Below are 23,115 nucleotides of genomic sequence, written 5' to 3' on the forward strand. Positions count from 1 at the left end.
TCTAAGGGCATCTGTTAAGTCTACTCTACCTAAGACCTTTCTTTATCACTTTTGTCAAAGTAACTTTGACACAATTGACTAAAATATTACATGGGAAGTGATGCAGAGGAAAAGGGAAGGTATATCAAATAGGTTGGCAGAATAGTTCCAAAGACCAGCTCCAACAATCTTAAAATTATAGCCAGGCTCAACACCTAGCATCAGAATCCCTGTTGTTTTTGCTACTTTATTTTGTGTAAAAACAGTATCAGTAAGAAGGCATTACCTTAATAAACTAAAGGAATCAGATAGAACATAGAAACTGAATTTTTCCTAGGAAGAGATGTTGGCTGTTGCATTTCTCCCAAAAACTTTGAACTGGTAAATTTTCTGATGGGAAGTATTTTTTAAATATACTTTACATTTAATTTTGCATGAATAAAGAAGATAAGTAGAAACCACATGTCTGTAACTGCCATTCATGTTGGATTTTGAACAACTGCAACTTAAAACAAAATTAAGTCAAATTTGATGATTTCAGGCTGTTTGACAAAGGATTGGAGATTACCTTACTGAATCACCAAGTATCATTTAGGATAAGCCAGAGATGATCAGATTTAAAAGTACATTAAGCTCTAAAACATCACAAATCATGTTAACCATAGATATTGCCTATTTCTTCTTATGTAAGGCGCTAAAACGTATCTGTGTTGCAATTTCTACAAAGCCAGCTTCTGTGATGAGAGATTGGCTTTCTGCAGAGTCAGTACAGCACAGAAGACTGCATCCCGCCACCAACTTATCCTATTGTCTGAAACTGTCATCCTTCAAGCCCCTCCTATATTCTGTTAATTGTCTCCATGAGTCCCATGTCAGGACAGGACATAGTGATGCTAGAGATTTCTGAGAGCTAAAAGTAATAATTATTTGGCATTAATTTTAGATCTCAGAAATCTCTAATATCACTATATTTTAGTATATTACTTTCCTTTCATAGGCAAGTGATAAGGAAGAACATGAATATGAGTATTCAAGAAGTTGAAACTGGTGAGGATTCTATATTTGGGAACTCTGAATGCTTAGGGGAGAAATGATTGAAAAAAACCAAAAGACTTATCTTTTTCCTTGTTATAAATACAGTCAAACCAAAGTTTTAGTAAGTCAAGAATAAGTCAACATAAAAAGTGGTAGTTTCTTGGGGGACAATTATAATTAGTTTGATTATAATTTTTCTTCTCATATTTAATGAGCACACAAGTCACCCAAGGATCTTGTTAAAGGGCAGATTCTGATTCAGAAGATCTGGGGTAGGTCTAAGATTCAGTATTTTGTAACAGTTAGCAAGAAACGCTAATGCTGCTGGTCCTAGGACTGCACTTTGATTGGCAAGAGTCCCAGTAATAATGAAAGGAGGACTCCATTAAAGGCTTTTCATCATTGATAACAAGGTTGTCTTGGTTATTTGGAATACATATTGATGAATGGAATATGTCCCTGAAGTTCTGTACCATATGCATTGGGAACAAAAAGTATGCATGTTTGGACTTACTTGTTGTTTAATGCAACAACACCAACTGTACTTCTAGGCGTTGACATACTGGCCACGTAATTCCATTGGCGTCCCTCAGGATCCCATCTTTCTACAGTATTTAGATAACTCCATCCATCATGACCACCTACAGCATACATTGGTCCTTCAAGAGTGGCTACACCTAAAGAATAAAATTAGTATGAGGGATCACCCAAGACCTTGCGTTTTGCTTATTAAATGATTTTACATATATTGGAAGTATCTAATGATTCTGATATAAAGCTAAATATGCTTTTGTAACCCTAGGAAACTTTCAATCATCATTACTGTGTCATGGAAAGGTACCACTGTCATAACATTGAAGTCAACTGAAATAGTGGAATAGAACTTTTGTTCATGTGTGATAGGAAAGGGATGCTACTTTTTTTCTTTCTTCATGTCAATATAGCTTTTTTTTAATGTACAGGATAGTTTAGATATGGTATTTAATCTTAGATGCACCTTAGAATGGTAGGTGGACTATGGTAGATCTTTATAATCACTTTTTTAATATAGTTACAAATAGATTCCTGTAATACAAATAACTAAACAGGGCTTTTTGAGGTTTAGTTTGAAGTTCTGCTAGATACTATAAATAGCCCTTGTGTGTTTCTTATCTCTTCTGGGAATTCCCATAATTGCCTTTTATCCCCACTTTCCTCACCATTCCAATCAGCCTCTCAGTAGTATATCTTCCTTTTTTCTCCTACTTCTTCATAATATCAGTTTGATTGGGAGAAGCTAGTTCTTTGTTCTCTGTGGGACACACTTTCTAAGTTACGTCTAGAATCACAGTGACATAACTGAACTGAATAATTGTATAGTGTGTCATTTGGCAGACATAATTTATCAGAAGCTGAGTTTAAATATTAAGAACTCAACTAAGTATACATTCTCAAGAAGCCACAGTAACATGATGTTCTTACCTAAGCCATGCCTATGAGTTGACATGGGAGGCATCACAGTCCAGATTTTGCCAACTGGGTTAAAACATTCCACAGTATTTAAAGTTTTTAAACCATCTCTTCCTCCCACAACATAAAGTTTATTATCAATAACTGCAACTCCAAACTGAAGTCTGCGGCCACTCATGGTGCCAATATGCAGCCAGCTGTTGGTCCTGAGGTCATATTTTTCAATTGTAGTGGTACCTGTTAAAATAATATTGAACAATCATAAAAAAACCCTGTATTATAATTTTGAATTGATGTAATTCATGTTATATTTATGTGTGTATTACTTACAGTGCAATAGTAGTGACTGCAAATCAAATTAAGCACCCAGATGATTCTACAATCTGGGAATATCTTACTGCTCTGGATTCAAATGGAAGAATCAGAAAAAAATAGATTTTTAAGGTATGTCTTCATCATTTACGTCCTGTAATCCTTTCTTTTGCTATACTATTCTGACAGAAGAACTAACACAGGTGTCAACCAGAATATCTGGTGACAAAAAAGTAGCATGGATTCTACTATGAAATATTTACACATCCATTATAGTTTTAATGACTTATAACCATTTAATGTGTTAACTTATCTTCTTTCATTTTTTTCTCAGTTTGTGAGGGGTGTGTGTGTGTGTGTGTGTGTGTGTGTATTTAAAGGAAAAATGGCTAAAGATTTAAGATTGAAAATTCTTTTAATAGGCCTCTAGCATTGATTCACATAATGTTCCATGATGCATTATAGTTTAGAGTATAAAAATCTGATGCAATACTTTCTATTTGTTTTAAGAATATTTCATTTTATTCTCAATTACCAAAATACCAAGCTTATAACTGTCATAATAAATTGTTACTACTGTCATAATAATTCATCATTTTATAGATAATTCTGCTTTCCATTTATTCATCATAACTACTGCTATATTTTAGTAAAAGCTGATTTTGTACAAGAGGGACGCTTCTGCCTAATAACCAAAGTGTGGAATAATAGAATTATTACTCACACCTATGTTGTACCTAAAACAGCTTGTGACTGGTTTGGGGAATTTCATCCTAATTGCACAAATCCCAACACAGGAATGTGCAAAAACACTTCCCAGTTTTTGTTTTCCTGGGAAATTTGTGGATAGAATATTATCCATGAGTTAGGATTAAAATATGGTTGTCATGGAAGTATATCTGTTGGCAGTTAAAAGTCCACTCTATGGGGTCATATCAAATGAAAATTTAAACAGATTTGAGTGTATACTAGATCTGTGCTGCTTCTGAAAGTTTGTCTTGGATTAGTGGGAATAGTATTTGTTTCCTTCTTCTAATTTTATGTATTTCCTAGCGAACCATGCACTACATTATTCATGTCCCAGGATTTTGGATTTTCACAATAAACTTGTGAATCCACAGGCACACATTTACTCCTTCCCTTTCATTGCTGCATCATTCACTGATAATGTGGATCGGGCTAATTGCTGATTTCTAGATCAGGTACTGCTCTGTTGAGTGTATTTACTACTGAGAGCTTATATTACAGCACCTATCTTTTCTATACTAAATACCTTTGGATGTAACCATTAAGAAAGGAATAGCTACAAACAAATTCACATCTATGTTCATTTTGTTTGCATTCATAGACTTCCCTGAACAGTTTCCTGTCTTCCCATATCTGTCTTCATGGCTGCCACTGCTGATTTTAACTTTTACTTCTAACTCTTTTCATTAGTGGATTTACCAAAGAGCCAATTTATATCAGGAAATGAGAGCTAGGCTGCTCTCATTATTAAGATTATGGAGATATGAATGGTGAAATAATTAGTTAAGAAATTGTAACAAGCTATACTAATCATCCCTATATAGATTTATATTGCAAGATACAGATATTTGCTTTATGTCAGATTGATTTTCCCAACATTATATTAACATAGAAGAACAACTATCCCACACTTTTTCATTGCAACCACAAACATTTATGTGTCTGTATCTGAATTGTGTACGTTTTTGAAGACCATCTGCCCACCCCCACCAAAACTCCAACTAATTAAAATGTAAAGCCTTCAGCTGGCTTAGTATGACAGCTCTGTGTTTGGTGAAAAAATATAAAGTAGATTTTTAAATTTCTATTATTTTATTTTATCCAAAAATTTAGCAGACACTTAGAAGTTGAACATATTTATGGGATATCATGTGATGTTCTGATACATGTACACATTGTGTTATGTCCAATTAGGATAATTATAACTATCCCCTCAAATGTTTAGCATTTCTTTTTGCTGAAAACATTCAAAATCCTATCTTCTGAGTTTTTTTTCTGTTTGTTTTTATATAGAAATATACAGTGCATTAATCTTATAGTCCTTACTCAACTCTTTAGAATTTTTTTTTTATTTAAGGTGATTTTCTGCCCTAAAGTTTTGCACATATTGTGCATCAATTCATTTCTAAGCTTTCACTTAATACTCATGTATCATCTGTTCAACAACAAGCAAAAGCCAGCAAATTTGACGTATTGCTGTGGGTTCTCTGAGCATAGTAGTATAGATAGTAGCTTTGAATATATCTGATTTAGTGATTTTCTATATCAACTTTAAAATTATCTAAAGATACTATATTAGCTTTTACATTGTTCCCTGATGTACTGTCTCTCAGAAAGTTATTTTTAATAAATAATTTATAAATGTTTATGTGTACAAGACATCCAAAGTTTACCATTTGTCTACTTCTGAATTTTGACTCTGATGATACTTTAAAACTTTCTGATGATTATTTTTGATATACTGTAGGATTTATAGCAAACTCTAGCCATTTGTATGATATCAATATTTAGCAGCTATTTCTGACTTTACTGTGTGAGTAAGAGAGGAAATTAAAGATTGAGGAAGTACTGTATTTCCTAGACATCAAAAAGCAAAAGTTTAAAAAGTATCTTTTATTGTTTACAGCCTATGTCTCTTCCATTGAGGAACAGTGTTTTTTTTTTTCTCTCTCTCTCTCTTCATACTATTTGTTGAACACTTTTAATTAGTGGTGTAGGGTTAACTATATGATCATTAAGTAAACTGAAAATAGATCTTTGTATAAATTAAGAGTGGGAATGTGAGAGGGAGGAGGAGGAAGGGTTTCAGTCTGGTAAGGAGGGAAGGTGAGGGATGAAGTGTCACTATGTTCTTAAATCTGTACATATGAAATGCATGAAACTTGTATAACTTAAATTTTTTTATTTTTTATTTTTTTGACAGGCAGAGTTAGACAGTGAGAGAGAGAGAGAGAGACAGAGAGAAAGGTCTTCCTTTTTCTGTTGGTTCACCCCCCAAGTGGCTGCTATGGCCGGCGCGCTGCGCCGATCTGAAGCCAGGAGCCAGGTGCTTCCTCCTGGTCTCCCATGTGGGTGCAGGGCCCAAGCACCTGGGCCATCCTCCACTCCACTCCCGGGCCATAGCAGAGAGCTGGACTGGAAGAGGGGCAACCGGGACAGAATCCAGCACCCCAACTGGGACTAGAACCCAGGGTGCCGGCGCCACAGGCGGAGGATTAGCCTATTGAGCTGCAGCGCCGGCCCAACTTAATTTTTTTTTTAAAAAAGTATCTTTTAAAAAAACTAAAACAGTACCTATAAGAAAAGGCATGCGTATAGAAATTCTTTATCTATGCTTTTTGTGAATGAATGTAAATAGGTATACTTTTTCAATGCAATACTGATTTTTAGAGATAAATATTACTCTTCTTGTTTTACCCAATATTTTTCTTACACTGCTTACTTTTAATATCTTGCTTTTCCTTTTCGTTTTGGTCCTAAGTATATCTTGGTTTTTCAAAAGATTCTAAGACCTTTACGGTGGGGGGGGGGGGGCAGTTTTGTGGCTGTTATTTCTTTTTGTAACAGTGGCAGTGCAGAAAAAAGAACATAGCATTTGAGTAAGAATTACATTTCCAGATTTTATGGATGCTTGTTCTTGGCTTAGTTATCTAACCTTAAGATGTACCTAGTGGGGCTTGTGTTGTGATGTAGTAGGTTAAGTCACCACCATCCCATGTGGATGCCGGTTGCTGTCCCAGCTGCTCTACTTCCAATCCAGCTCCCTTGATAATGCGCCCGTAAAAGCAGTGGAAGATGGTCCAAGTACTGGGGACCCTGCAACCCATATGGGACACCTGGGTGAAGCTCCTGGCTCCTGGTTTCAGCCTGGCCCCATGCTGGCATTTTGAGCCATCTGAAGAGTAAACAAGTAGATGGAAGGTCCATCTTTTTGTCTATCCCTCTCTCACTGTGACTTTGCCTTTCAAAATAAATAAATAAATCTTTAAAAAGATTTATTACCCTAGTAAGGGTAATAAAATCTATTTTGTAGCATTATTGTGAGGATTTGAAAAATACCAATCAAGTACTCAAAAATATTATTTTTGTTTGTCTTTTTAACGATTTATTTATTTATTTGTTTATTTGCTTGATAGAATTACAGACAGAGAGAGGGAGAGATTGAGAGAAAGGTCTTCCATCTACTGGTTCACTCTCCAAAACGCTGCAGCGGCTGGAGCTGAGCCAATCCGAAGCCAGGAGCTTCTTCCGGGTCTCTCTTGTGGGTGCAGGGGCCTAAGCACTTGGGCCATCTTGTACTGCTTTCCCAGGCCATAAGAAGAGAGCTGGACAGAAGAGCAGCCGGGGGACAGGAACTGATGCCCATGTGGGATGCTGGTGCCACAGGCAGAGGCTTAGCCTACTTTGCCACAGTGCAGGCTCCAGTAGTAGATTTTAAAACAATTTATTTATTTGAAAGCCAGAAATACACAGAGTGAAAGATAGAGAGAGATCTTTCATTCACTGGTTCACTTCCCAAATGGCTGCAACAACCTGGTCTGGGCCAAGCTGAAGCCAGGAACCAGAAACTTTTCCCGGGTCTCCCACGTGGGTGCAGGGACCCAAGTACTTTGGGTCATCTTCCACTGCTTTCCCAGGTGCATTAGCAGGGAGCTGGATCAAAAATGGAGAATCTGGGACCTGAACCTGCACCCCATGGGTGCTGGCACTGCAGGCGGAGGCTTAACCTTGTCTGCCACTGTGCTGGCCCCAAAGAGATGGTAATTTTTACTACCCTTCTGGTAGTCTGCAGCTTCCCATAAACTCTCATATGGTGTTTCTATATACTAGGAACTCAAAAGAGTCCCAAAATGAGGGTCTTGCTTCTTTCCATACCAAGCTGTTTTAACAGAATCCAGGAGTTAGAGATTAACTTTTCACTCATTTTTTAGAAACTGGTAAGGAGTTGAGGAGCTTATAACCATTTATGTAATATATTACTTTATGTAATGATGACTGAAATAAGAAAAGCCTGAAAAAAATGACAAAAATAGACAACAAATACTGACACACATACAAACACAAACACAAATACAAGATATTCCTTTTCTCTCATTGCACACCATATGTATGTAAATATATATATAAATATATATAATTTAACACATAATCTAAGAATAACCACATTTGCACTTAGTGCCTTTTTAATTTAAATATCAAACAAGAAACCTTCAAACATGCTATTAACACTAATTTTATTCAACAAAATGCAATAAAGTATCAAATTACCAGGCATGAAAATAAGCATAAGATCCCATTATATTTGTTATTTTCTAAAAAAAAAACAGTAGTTCTGTAAAGTAGCCTTACAATTTTGAAAATGACTGCATTTTCAATCTCTTGTTTTATAGGTGCTTTGATTTGAACATGTCCCCAGGAATTCATATTGGAAAATTAGTCCACAATGTGGCAGCACAGAAAGGTGGTTGAGTCTTTAATAGGTGAGTAGGTCATGGGAAATGGCCTTATGAATGTAATTAAAGCTGCTTTTGCATGGCTGGATAAGTAAGCATAAGAGCAGGCTGTTGTAATGCAAATACACCCCTATTGTTGTCTCCCTTTGGCTGTGCACACTCGCACTTCTCTTTTTCTGTCATATTGTGATACAGCCAGATTCAGCTGTCCAATCTTGGACTTTCAGCCTCCAGAACCATGTGGTAAATAAACCTCTATTCTTTATAAACTATCCAGTGTCAGCTATTTCGTTATAGCAACAGGACTCCTGGCTTTGGCCTGGCGTAGCCCTGGCTATTGTGACCATTTGGGGAGCAAACTAGCTGATGGAATATCTGTTTGTCTCTCCCTCTCTCTATAATTTTGCCTTTCAAATAAAAAAAATAAATCTTCAAAAAAGTACTCTTTTGAAAGCCTCATTTCTTTGTTTTTATGACCAACTTTCAATAAATATCCCCTGAAAAGACTATTGCAGAATTGCTTCCATGAAAGAAAAGGACCTACTAAAGTGTTTTGCTAACACGAATTAAAGGGTTATATGCCATAAGGGGAAAGAAAACTGTGGTCAGAAAAAAATCACATAAAATACCATATTTATGATAACTTTCTTTTTTTCTTTTTTTTTAAAGATTTTATTTATTTTATTTGAGAGGTAGAGTTACAGACAGTGAGAGGGAGAGACAAAGAGAAAGGTCTTCCTTCCGCTGGTTCACTCCCCAGATGGCCGCCACGGCCGGCGCTGCACCGATCCGAACCCAGGAGCCAAGCGTTTTTTCCTGGTCTCCCACGTGGGTGCAGGGACCCAAGGACTTGGGCCATCTTCTACTGCTTTCCCAGGCCACAGCAGAGAGCTGGACTGGAAGTGCAGCAGCCGGGACTAGAACTGGTGCCCATATGGGATGTCAGTGCCACAGGCAGAGGACTAACCTAGTGTGCCACGGCACCGGGCCCGAAAGATAACTTTCAATGCACTCATTTAACATGGTTTTAATACACTCTCTTAATTTGAAAGTGTTGAGAATATCTCATCTATTTTGAATAGAGACATTTTATAAATGAATTAATTTATTCCTTTTACCTTTTAAAGCATCCATGCCTCCCACAGCATAAAGGGCCCCTACAGTTGATTTTCTAGGTTTTGTCCGAGGACTTTGCATCATGGGTCTTCTCTCAGGTAAGAGATGATATTTCATAGCTTCCATCAGGAGCTTCTGACACTCCAGATCACCACTAAACATGGAACTGTTTTCAAGATCTGCCAGTAACTGAAAAGTAATGATGAATGGCATGTGAATGAAGAGGTCACCATTAGAAAGAACATATTTTGGTTTACATATGTTTGGAGAAAACTAGACCTAATTGAAATGTAGAAGTTTTATTATTTAATATTTTAACTTAAATATTTGTATTTTCAGGTGTCGTGTTATAATGACTAAAAGCCTCGTGGTAATAGCTAATGATCTACACATATTTATTAATTGAAACACTATTCAACTTTCAAAGATGTAAATATACAATCTGAAGGAGTCAAAGTGAAAAGTCACCCATAAAAATATTACTGAAAGTAATTAAAAATAATGACTGTGCTTTCAAACAGCAAGCATCTTTTAGTCCAATACATGTAGCTAATGCAAACAGGCACCTTCGGTGAAGTGGGTTGAGGGTAGAGGTGGCAGTCATGCAAATATGCCCAGTTGAAATAACATCACCCACAGGGGACTGCATCTTTATCATGAAATCGTTTCTGAATGATATTGTGAAAGATACTTTTTAACTGAGTTAATGTGCATGTGTTAGTAACTGTATAACACAACAGCAAAAGAAGATCAATGCTCTCAACTATCACTACTTGGCATACAATAAGATTGTACCTGATACTGATAAAATCTAGAAAAATTGTTTTTTCCTGGGATGAGTTGGAGATAAGTCAAGAATATGTTTAGGAGTGTTTTCAAGGGTCAGATTGATTCCCCTGGAGTTTTGGGTCCACTGTATCATTGGCTATTGAGAGGAACAGCAAGCAGCGTATTGGAATGCAAGGACTAATCTCAGTCTACAAAGCTTCTCTGAATTTTCTTGGCCTGCCCTGACTAACTCTGGCTTTGTTCTCACCCCACATGTAATCTCAGGTAGATCATTATTTTGACTTGCTTGATGAGTTCCCAGACATTTCCTAAATGCACAGGCTGTTAGAAATATATCTAAAAATTAAGTTGTGTAATTTTTTCTTCAGAAATTCATCACCATTCTCTTCATATATTTCATTTCTAAAATATTTGCTTAAGGTAGCCTTTACATTCTTTTTGAAAGCCTATACTGGTATGCCATTGCCCAACACTGCAATTATGAAAAGTTCACATGGTCACATTCCAGGCAGAAAGCACACTGAATGTGAGAGGCCCAGGTACCACTGGTTGGGCAGCTGGACTGGAAATTTCTCTTTGTTACAATAAATTAAGAGAGAGGATTCAAGATGGCTGAATATGTGTTGATTTTGACCATGAGGAAGCAACAGAAGAAAAAAGGAGGAACTGCATTTCCAGGGGGAAAGTTGGAGAGAAGCTTGCAGTAGAAATTCTACAGAAAGAAAAAGAGACACCATAGAGCAGCGTGGACGCTACAAACGCACAGCAGTGAGCAGAGAAACTAGTGGTGACTCCTGCAGCCAGGGGCGGAGAAAACATCACATTATGAGATCGAGCTGAGAGCACAGTGTGGAGCCCCTGTCACTGGTGATAGCACCTGAGGGAGAACTTTGGGAACCACACTGATCTGAGTCCAGCCTGGAGCACTAGTCGGGGGCAGGGTGCCCATCTAACTCTGTGAATGGAGAGCATATTTCTTCCTCCCCATCCCCCAACAAGGGCACCTGGTGACTAGCAGTGAGACCATGCCATATTAATAACATAAGCAGAGGCTGCTCTCATGAGTGTGTAACTACTGGATTTTATTTGGCTCATAAACCTGCAGTCCTCACTGACTTAGAGGCTGGTTTGGAGGGTTAGCAGGGGGTGGGGCATCTTTTTAGGCCTGTGAAGTGCTCCCCTCCCCTCACTCTATCATGGGTGCCCCGACTCAAACTGCCAAAATGGAACAGCCACAGGCAGGGACTTCTGGGAATGCCTTGGCTCTGTCTGTGGTTGAGGCAGCTTCAAGGGACTAAGAGTGGACCCCCTGATCCCTGTGACTGTGGGAGCCCTGTGAGCTGTGACTGTGGGCATTCTGTGACTGCATGATGGGGCGTGGGTTATAGCTGGGTCTCTGGACGGCATCTGGCTTCAGAGGTACAGAGTCCCCTGAGTGCCTGATGTGTGTGGGTCATTGCAGAGGGGTCCGTGCTCACACTGAGGACCACACGGATCCTTCGTGTAGTTCATAAGCCTGAGTGGGTGGCGTGTGTAGCCGCTGTGGGCTCACACTAGGCATTGGTCACCTTGACAGAGAGGAGGTGAGGCTGTGATCATGCCAGCTGACCATAGAGGAGTTCCACCACACCCAATTTGGGTGTCACCCTGGACTCTTGCCTCGCCCTCAAGTACAGACCAGAGCTCCCTGGCTCCACCCAGCACACACCTCAAAACGCCTCGAGATATCCACTAAAGGAAGCATATTTTAAAGATGAAATTCATCAGATGCGAAAACCAACAAGTGTTTCCACAAATGCCAAAAAATAAATGTAGAAATACAAGAAACATGAACAAGGAAGACAATATAACTTCCTAAAAGGATAACAACAATGCTTCACTGTTGCAATGTGAAGACAAACAGGTTGATGAAATGCCTAAAAAAGAATTCAAAAGAATGATCATAAGATTACTCAAAAACACAGAGAAGCAAATACATGAGTTAAAGAAATCCATACACTACATGGATGAAAAGTTTTGCCAGAGATAGAGATATTGAAGAGAAATCAAACTGAAATATTAGAATGAATTCAATATGTCAAATAAAAAATACAGTGGAAAGCCTTAACAACATACTTGGTTGTTGTCTTCTGAGCAAGCAGAAAAATCTTTGGATGTATCTCAATCAAACAGAAAACAAAAGAAGAAAAATACTAGAAAAACTGAAAACAGTATGGGATACTATTAAACAAGCTAACATACTTGTCTTAGGAGTTCATGAAGGTGTGGAAAGAGAAAGTGATTATAAGTCTTATCCAGTGAAATAATAGCAGAAAACTTCCTTAATTTAGAGAAAGATAGGGACATTCAAGTACAGGAAGCACATTGAACTCCTAACAGACATGATCAGAAAAGTTCTTCACCAAGACATATTATATTCAAGCGTTCAATATTAAAACATAAAGAAAGCTTTCTAAAATGTGCACAAGAGAAATGCCAGATTATTTTCAAAGGGTCTCCAATTAGATTCACAGCTGATTTTGCATCAGAAATCCTACAAGCTAGGAGAGAATGGAGAGACAAAGACCAAGTCCTAAAACAAAAAACTGTCACCTCAGAATATTGCACTCTACAAAGCTCTCATTTATAAATGAAGGTGAAATAAAGACATTCCAAAACAAACAGAAATTGAAAGAATTTGTCACCACTCTCTTCTAGTCTTACAAATGATACTTAGGAATGTGTACACACAGAAACAGAGAAAGATAGTCACCATCATGAAAGAATGTGAAGGCAGAAAATCTCCTAGTCAGAGTACAAAGGAAATCCAAAGCAAATAGGAATATTTACGGAAAAATGGCAGGGCCAAGTCATTATTTTTCAATAGTAACCTTGAATGCAAATGGCCTAAATTTTCTAATTAAAAGATACAAACTGACTGGGATTTATTTTTAGTTTTTAAAGACTTATTTATTTGAAAGTCAGAGCCACACAGAGAGAGGAGAGAGAGAGGAGAGAGAGAGAGAGAGAAAAGAGGTGTCTTCCATCTGCTGGTTCACTCCCCAATTGGCTGCAATGGCCGGAGCTGCACCAATCCAAAGCCAGGAGCTTCCTCCGGGTCTCCCATGTGGGTGCAGGGGCCCAAGGACTTAGACCATCTTCTACTGCTTTCCCAGGCCATAGCAGAGAGCTGAATCAGAAGTGGAGCAGCCGGGATTCGAACTGGTGCCCATATGGGATGCTGGCACTACAGATGGTGGCTTTACCTGTTATGTGACAGCGCCAGCCCCCTGAATGGATTTAAAAACAAGATCCATCTATTTGCTGCCTACAAGAAACACCCTACTAACAAAGGTGGTTAAATACTTCTTATACAATTGCATCTCAAATTTTTGCATGTCTAAGAATCATTTGGAGAACTTAGTAAAATACAATTCTTCAACCTCACCCTCAGAAATTGCTTTTGTGACTCTGAGGTGGTACCTGAGAAATTATTTTTGCAGTAAGCTCACAGGAAATCCTACACTGATGGTCCAGAAACATTTTGAATGACACTGTTTTATAGAATCTGATAAATCATATAGAACCTCTCTTGAATATAACAAATAAGTGTATCCATGCTCACTAAGACATAAAATTTCTATAGATTCGGAAGCTCATCTATAATCTCAGATTAGAACTTTGGGTCTAAAATTACATATAAATGTTGACATTTCTCTTTTAGGTGTTACCATTGCCTTTCCTTTTGTATAAATTTTTTATTCCTTGAAGGGAAGTCCATTTTTGTTATTTCATAGTATAGATTCTTAAGAGCAAGCATGTAATTTCATAGAATTTAATTAACTACTAAATGTAAAAATATATGTATATAGGAAAATCATCAGTACATTAACAATCTATTTTTCAATATTAACAATTAGTTATTTTGCTGAAAATAAATGTATTTTAATAATTACAAAACTATTGATCCATTATATGCAGATAAGTTCTCTTTTTCCAATGTAGATGATATTGAGGAATTTAGTCACAGACTCAATAAATATGACATGAATATGTTCAACATATTCCTATATATAAATACGTAGTGTGAATTAGATCTGTTATTGATCAATTAGAGGGAAAAAATTGTGGTTATCACTAATGGTGGAGTTATGTAGCAGTACTGCAGAACATTCTCACTAAACTTCACATGCTGAAATTCAATACGAGGTGAGTCAATCTCATGTCTTATCCAAGGGAGTTTGTTTTCACGGTCGTCTTTGCTGTAATCCTTTGGTTCAGCACGCAGGATGAGGCTGCCATTATAACGATGCTCTAGTGCATCTGAAAGTATGATGCGTGCTTTCAATCATAGCAGATAATTATTCATAGTAGCAGGCATCATCCAATATATCACTCCAGAAGGTGAACAGAAAAAAAGAGGAAGATTTGGCTTAGTCATTTTCCCTGCTTGTGACACGTACTATTTGGTGAGCGAGGGAACTGAATTCGATGACTGTTCTGACATTTAGGCATCATCTGTAGTTTTTTTTTAATCCACATTTCCTGTGTCTCCATTATTAATGCCTCTAATTGAAGGCTGGATAGATCCTTCCGCTAAGCAAGCCCTGAACACACCAATTACCAGAAATCCTCTGATTAAATAAGCAAATAAGGAATGAGTTAATGCCTAGTGGGGGTTTTGAACTCTAATTCTATTACCTGGGTACATTTCCATACCTGTGGAGGAAGTAATGGCAGTCGGATATAGGAAAGCAGCATCGCCAGGTCTCGTTGCCTGGTCTGCGCATCATGCCCTACCCACTGCATTAGAGCGTGGAAAATGGTTTCTTCATCAGGTACATTAATGTCATCACTACACAGAAGTTTTGAAATTTCAGTGGCTGGAAGTAGGAGGAATTCCTGGTTCTTTATTACCTCAATGAAGTGTTCCTAAGAAAGGAAGGAAATCCATTCAATCTTTACACTTTAGAAACTTCTTAACAACAACAACAACAAGTATCAAAGCATTTCACTCTGTAAAACATCAGAAAATGGCAGAAAGACAAATATAACTATGTATAACAAACAGATGTTATTGCACACAGGGGTATGGGGAGTCTTCTGAAGCTGAGAGACTAAATGCTTCCACTAGTAATTTCTTATCAAGCACAAGGAAAATCCTTAACTCTCACAGGTTGCATGAGCACAATGTTGCAGCCCATAGAAGTGCTTTTTGCCTTCAGCTGTTGTATGGGACAACAGCTATGACTCCAGACCTAACTGTCCTGTTGGTCTTTAGCCAAAAGCTCTAAGACAAAGGATGAATGTTTTCAAAGTGGAGGCTAACTTGAAGGCCTTGATGAATTAACTCTTGCCATGCATCTGAGGAGGCAACAGACTAAAATCTTTTGAGAGTTTAAGAAAAAGAGATTGATGAAAAACTCTTAGGGAAAAAAAATGATTTCTACTGACCAAGGGAAATGTATCCTTTTACAATGGATCACAATCTATAGATTCAAGACAATTTAAATGGATTTCTTTGGAGTGTTTCTTTAGAAGGAAGTGTGGTTGAATTTACATTTTTATATATTATATCTTAATTCTCACTTTCATCATCATGTTGTATTTTGTCAAGTATCAAACTTCAAAAAGCCATGTTGCAATTTCTTATCAAACACCATATATTTTTCCAGTACATAAATATTATATGCTTTTTATTTGACAACACAATTATCATTTCTCAAATTCTTCATAATAAAGATCTCATATTTTAAATGCAATAAAAGATATTTCTGAAATAGAGGCAATCATGCTTACTTGATATTAATGTTGCAAAATAACCAGATATTCAGGGAACAGTTGAAGACAACCTCTGAGGCCTCTGGAAAAATTAAATCACTCATTCTGCTCTTCTCTTAATTTAGTCATTGTAGAACTGAGTTTGGCTAAAAGCAAAATTATCTACATAGCAATCATCAGAGTTGATAGCTCTAACGTCACAAGGTCAAATTAACTTACCTATTTAGACAAAGAATCCTTCTGGAATTAAGGCAAGCAATTGAGTGAAAACTGGTATTCTTATGGTAGCAGAGGTCTATGGTTGAGAATCCTCTCACAGAATATAATGCTAATAGCACTAGTACTTCTACTACTATTAAACACTTGTACAGTACTTCACACTTTACCAAATTATTTCACAAGAATTAAGTCATCACTCATGTGATCTTGTGAGGGTCCAACTTCTTCAATAAGAAAACCAGTGATATCAGTTTGATCTTTTTTTTTTTTTTTACAATTTAGTGGCAAAGTCTGTACTCAGACAAAAGCCTCTGACATCATGTGTTGCACTTTGCTCAATTACTGCAACTGATTTTCATAATTAATATAATTTTTCTGAAAGGGTTAAGAAAAATATAAAACCCTATAAAACTTACAGTTACCTATTGCTCTTATTACATACAAACTCTGAAACTGCAGTAATATTATGGAAAATCTGTATTTCCTTCTCTTTTCTTGTGTACCCACCAGTGAAAAGTAAAGAAAATAAGATAAGAAGAAATTATCTCAATGTGTATTCCCTACTCAATGACCAATGTTGTTTACAATATGCCTATTTCACTTAGTTATGCATTTTAGACAGCTAAAATGACAAATTATTTATATCATGGCCATATTTAGATATAACCAGAAATTATATATTCTGACAGATTTCTTATGACTTTAGATTTACTATCTGACAAGACAGTATTGAAAATTGCTACGCAATAGATTAACGTAACTAGAAAAATAAACATATAGGTTTAAAGTATCTATGTATGGCACTCCAGCATGAAGTACTGTAGAAAAAATAGTTATACTTAAAGGACAATCTTACCTTGTTTGATTTTGGAATTATTTGGCCTCTAATTTAAAAATAAACACCCTCCTATGCACTTTCCCATGAACCATTTTTGTGTCTTTACTTCATTATTTATTTTATTTAGTCCACACCTAAATTGCTTCAAAATTTAGTAAACGAATATAGCATTCTAGTTGAATGTTTCTTCCAAGCTAACAGCTACTTATATGATTGAGATGACTGATTTTGTGTCAACTTGACTGGGTCATGCTGTGCCGAGACATTTGGTCAAACATTATTCTGGGTGTTTCTGAGAGTGTTTCTGGATGAGGCTCACCCATGTTAGGGAGGGCAACCTGCTTTACTCAGTCTAACAATTGCGTCATGATTATAATTAAATCCATAAAATGCTTGACTCTCTGAGGGTAATTCAGAAAGTTGATAGAAAATGAAATTTAAGTTTATTCTGGTATAAAAGTTTTTGAAATCCATGCATAATTTTTAGTAAGACACATTTCCATGAACTTAATGAAGTGTCTTTGTCTTCCTAGACATCAGAATTATTTATAACCTTATACTATCAATACAGTACTACAAAGGCATAATTATAACAAGGCTTTTGCCTATTTTACTGTATTCACAATAGATACTAAAATAACCAATGAAGGACGATTAAGGAAGACCACAGCAATGCATTTTTATGCACATCCTGTTTTAACACTCAGTTTGGTCGCATAATAGGAAAAGGAAGACAAGTTCATTTTGAGCAACAAAAATAATTCAAGCTGTTTATCAGAATGTATTTTGTCTGCAAGAGTAAGATACCAGACAGGAAACTGTTAATACTTAGTTCAAGAATTTAAGTAATTTAACAGGAAGTTGTCATGTTTGGCTTTTGTGGTAGAACTAACCTTTGAACTACATAACTGCTGTTCTTTCAGATTATATGGCATCTGTATTTAGGACACAGGGCTATAAATAGAATAATTAAATGACATATTTTAAGATGCCAACCATTATAATGTGATTCCCTGCATAATGGTGTTGTTTCAGGAATATCTTTGAAACCTCAAATTTCAACAATGACCCGGGGTGAGAAGGAGGGAGAAAGACTTAGAAGAAACCTTCAGAGAATTCAACTTTAGAAATTTGAAAGTATCATTTATAAACATCTCTATCCTAAAAGATAACACTACTTCTACTTATCATCTTTACATCCAGTTCTCCAGTGCTCACTTATATGCAATTGACTTTGTTTTTTTAATCTTAAGCAATGGGAAGAATTTCCGTTGCTTGGAACTTTTGTCTTGTAATTGGATTTTACAGGAAGTTTTATCTCTTTTGTCATTCACTACTTCATTTCTTTTCAGAGAAGTATAAACATTTATGGTAAGTATTCATTTCATATCTTCTGTTCACATTTTTGCTTCCCAACAATCTATCTTTCATGTGATTAACACCTGACTGAATAAAGATCATTGTACCCTATGCAACTTTTAAATAATTACCACATATGGACATGTTCATTCAATTTACTATAACAGCTAGTAGAATAGAAAGGGATTTTATAAGTTAATTTAAAGGATTGAAATGCAAATTGTTTTTTAGCCAAAGCACAAGTTTTTACTAAGGCATAAAAAAATCCATTCAATAAATTGTCCGCCTTAATAATTTTGGTAGTTCATTAAATCTTTCCAATGGATACTTATCTATTATTATGAGTTTTTTTCCTTATTGAATGATATTTCACTTTCATTAAAAAATAATTTATGCAGCTTTAGAAATTTTAATTCTAAAGCAATTCTATAGTTTAGAAGCTATAGTTCTAATTGTGCAAAAACATCAGGGAATTAACATTTTCCTAATACTGTAGATTCTGTTTTAAATAGACACTTGCACAATTGAATTTTGGGCAGTATTTTCATTTCTCCAAGTTTTGAGATTTAATTAAATCTTTTTGATTCAAAGCATGAAAAAATGTTCTTTTGTACAGTTCAATAAGAAAAATATATTTCTCTAATATACATGATGTGCTAGTCACCTACAAGTTTCATAAGTTCCAATTGCCTACTGATTTTATCACAATATAATCATATTATTAACACAAATTAGATTCAAGCAATTGATTTTACCATGGTGTACTTATGTGCCACATTCAGGAGCTCTGTACAACCCTGGGCATCTCCGAATGATCGAATCCCTAAGCAGTTGGAGGGATGGAGCTGCTTTATGAGGAAATTGGAGCAGACTTCAATGACTTGTGTCAGCTGCAGGAGACAAGCTGCAGCCAGCAAACTTTCAATGGTATCTTCTTTCAATTGCAGGACACCTAGATGGTTTCAAAAAATAAAGAAGGATTATATGCTCCATAAAATGAGACACAAATATTATGGCTGGTTAAAATGTTATCAGTTTCCTCTCTAGTAAGGCTATGATTTTTAGTGTACAATAGCAACTCTGAGAATATGTGTTGAGGTTTACCTACACAAAGGAATCTTGGAGTAAATATTAATAAAATGACTGATGGGAACTAGCCTGGGTTATCAAAAATGAAACAAATGAGCAGTAAATACCATCATTGCAAAGAAAAGTAATTTGTTATTTCTTTATCAATTTAGCTTGGTCTGCATTAAAATTTGATATCATTTCATAATGTATTCGTGCAAGAGAAAATCGCATTGTATTCCTTAGATACATACAATTTTTAATTAGCAATCACACTAAAATAAGGGTGGGAGAATTGTTTATATTATTACTCAAGTAACATTGTGTCATATTGTGTTAAGTATGATACAATTGGCCCTACAGGTAATTGTCATTTGTGTGGAGCCAAACACCCTGGTAAATAAGAATAATTTTGTGCCTCTGTTATTTTGGGAAGAACATTGACCTTATATCTCCATTTTTTTGTTTGCTTGGTCCAGCACTGTAGTACCACAGTCTAAAGCCCAGGCCTGCAGTGCCAGCATCCCATATGGGCACCAGTTTGAGTCCGGGCTGCTCCATTTCTGATCCAGGTCTCTGCTATGGCCTGGGAAAGCAGTGGAGAATAGTCCAAGTCCTTGGGCACCCATGTGGGAGATCCAGAAGAAGCCCCTGGCTCCTGGCTTCAGATCAGTGCAGCTCCGGCCATTGCGGCCATTTGGGGAGTGAACCAGCAAATGGAAGACCTCTCGGTCTCTCTCTCTCTCTGTAACTCTGTCTTTCAAATAATTTAACCTTAAAAAAAAAAGATGTGTTTGCTCAAATATTATGTCGGGAATTCCTCTCTGCATTGTCTCAAAAAGAAAAAAAACATTATGCTAACAGTCCACAAATGAAGAATTGTTTATATGATCATTTGCTTTGGTATAAAAGAACAGTATCTGTTTAAAATGTCTGTAATGAGTTTATTCAAATGAGATCAGAAGTTTGAGTCATCTCCTTTATACTGGTATATCTATATCATTTTAAAGCAAGCATTATTGATTTATTATAAGCATTGTAAATTATCTTTATAAGATATAGTTCTGGTCCTGGCATTGTGACCCAGCAAATTAAACAGCCGCTTGCGATGCTGGCATCCTATATAAGTGCTGGTTGGAGTCCTGGCTACTTCGCTTCTGATACAGGTTCCTGCTAATGCATTTGGGAAAGTAGAAGATGGCACAAGTGCTTGGGCCCCTGGTTTCAGCCTGGCCCAATCTCGGTCTTTGTAGCCATTTGAAGAGTGGAGTGAACCAGTTGATGGAATATTTCTTTCTCTCTCGCTCTCACTCTCTAACTCAGCCTTTAAATAAATATATCTTTTGAATATGGAATCAACCCAGATGTCCATCAACTGATGACTGGTAAAAAAAAATGTGATATATACATATACACATGGTGGACTGCTACTCAGCCATAAAAAGAATGAAATGCTGTATTTTGCAACCAAAAGGATGCAACAGGAGACCATTATGCTTAGTAAAATAAGCCAGTTCCAAAAAGACAAATATCATGTTTTCTCTGATTTGTGATAGTTAATATAGAATACAAAAAGACCCCAACAATGTGTGAGAATGAAACTGACATCTTAAGGTTTAATTGTTGTTTATAGCCCTTGTCTTTATTCTTGTGGAACAATGGTGTTTCTACTTTTTATTTGTTGAAAATTATGGTCAGTGGTGCATTAAGCCTGTGATTATAAAGTAAATTAAAAGTATGTTGTTAAAAAAAGATATAGCACTACACTTTATTGCTTTAGTCAAGCTGTATATAATTTATAAAGAATGTTTCAAATGGCAATTTTAAACTATGGACTACTTCTTCAAAGTTTTTACTTCAAAATAGTTTCATATTGGTTCTACATGATTGCCTATCCATAAGGAAAAGAGCAATACACATTGCCTGCTGCTCTCTACTTAATTCAACCTGCAACAAGGAGAATGTGTTCTAAAGAGATCCAGTCCATCTGCAGAATTTCTTGTGCTGTTTTGCCCTGGATTTTGAGATGATTGGCTGCCCATCTCATAAGACCCAAAGAAGTACAAAATATTCTCATATTTACCTATAAAGATTCACCTGATTGGCCTGATTATTAAGAAGAAAATTAATTCGCAGGAGTATTTCAGTTATAGAAGTCTAGCATACACTATGAAAACATCTGTGTATTCTAATTATTCAACTGTAAAAAAGCGTAACAAAGGCTATTAACAGCTGGATGCAGGTTTTATCTCATTAAAGAGTAAAAGGCTGTGGGCACCTGGCCTAGCAGTTAAGACATCCATTGGGACCAACATCTGAATCCCGTATCAGAGTGCCTGGATTTCAGTTCTGGCTCAAGTTGCTGATACCAGCTTCCTTTGTAGATGATAGCTTAAGTAATTTGGTCCTTGACATCCATGTGGGAGACCAGGATGGACTTCCTGGCTTCTGTCCCAGAAGTGTAGGCATTTGATGAGTGAACCAGCAGATGGAAGCAGTCTTTCTTTCTCTATGCCTCCAAAATAAATAAACATATTTTTTAAAAAGATACACAAGCCAGCTGGCCTGGTCATCTCAGTCTTCACACAATTACAAAAAAGAGATTCGTTAGGAAGAAAAAGGTGTTTTCCAATGACTAAAATGTCTTAGCTAGGAGAAATAAAATCCTTAAAAGTCTAGAAAAGAAAACAGAAGTCTCTGATGATTCAAAAATGCTCTACCTCAGTTCCTGTTTTAAAGAAGTCTATAGAGCTTTTAAAAATTTAAGAAAATTTAGAGGATGCCCATTCAGAGTGCCTGGTTTGAATCCTGGCTCCACTTTCAATTCCATCTTCCTGCTGCTGTGCATCTGGGAGGCAGCAGATGATGGCTCAAGAAGTTGGGTTCCTGCCGCCCTGGTGGGAAACCCAAAATGAGTTCTAGGTTCCTGGCTCTGGCATGACCCAGCCCCAGTTGTCTGGGAAGTGAACCAGCAGATGAGAACCCTCTCGGTATTCTCTCTGTCTCTGTCTTTCTGTGTTCGTTTGTCTGTCTGTCTCTCCCTCTCTAACGTCTTGTCAGAAGAAAGATAGGAGTTGAAGAAAGAGAGTAGGAAAAAGTGAAATTTAGAAGTTATTTTGTTAGAACAGGGATATTCCAGTACTATGAATAACACTAGGCATACATAATACCTTTGCAAGGCACACATCAATTTTATATAAACAAATTTTAAAACCTCAACTTTCATGTATACTCTTCTTTAAAGATGAAATGGGACCAGCATTGTGATGTGGCAGTTGAAGCTGCCTCCTGTGACGCTGGCATCCCAAATGGGCACCCCTTCACATCTGGCTGCTCCACTTCCGAGCCATCTCCCTGCTAATGAACTTTGGAAAGCAGCGGAAGATGACCCAAGTGCTTGAGGCCCGGAACTCATGTGGGAGACCCAGAGGAGGCTCTTGGCTCCTGGCTTTGGCCTGGCCCAGCTCTGGCCATTGCAGCCATCTGGGTATTGAACCAGCAAAGGGAAGACCTCTTTATCTCTCTTTGTCTCTCCCTATCTCTAACTCTGACTCTCAAAAAAAATAAATAACATTTTTTTAAAAAAAGAGATTGTCACCCACAAGGAGATTGTCACCCACAATCTCCTTTTACAATGTCTCTTCCACAATTGTCTTTCTCTTATCTCATGAAAGAAAACCATATTCCTCCCTCATCCATAAGTTCTCTATG

At 36.7% G+C, this 23,115-nt stretch overlaps 1 protein-coding gene across 2 annotated transcripts in view; it reads right to left on the reverse strand.

Moving 5' to 3' along the window:
* The window catches only part of KLHL4 (kelch like family member 4), a 108,471-nt gene that overhangs the window by 16,286 nt on the left and 69,070 nt on the right, over window positions 1-23,115 (reverse strand). For both annotated transcript variants that reach the window (XM_051827398.2, XM_051827399.2), the window contains exons 4-8: window positions 19,092-19,288; window positions 14,859-15,071; window positions 9,374-9,560; window positions 2,476-2,700; window positions 1,529-1,691 (exon numbers count right to left, since the gene is read on the reverse strand). In XM_051827398.2, the coding sequence (XP_051683358.1) occupies window positions 1,529-1,691; window positions 2,476-2,700; window positions 9,374-9,560; window positions 14,859-15,071; window positions 19,092-19,288 (985 nt within the window). The remainder of the gene's footprint in view (window positions 1-1,528; window positions 1,692-2,475; window positions 2,701-9,373; window positions 9,561-14,858; window positions 15,072-19,091; window positions 19,289-23,115) is intronic.

The sequence above is a fragment of the Oryctolagus cuniculus genome, chromosome X (genome assembly GCF_964237555.1).
Source record: "Oryctolagus cuniculus chromosome X, mOryCun1.1, whole genome shotgun sequence".
Taxonomy (NCBI): Eukaryota; Metazoa; Chordata; class Mammalia; order Lagomorpha; family Leporidae; genus Oryctolagus; species Oryctolagus cuniculus.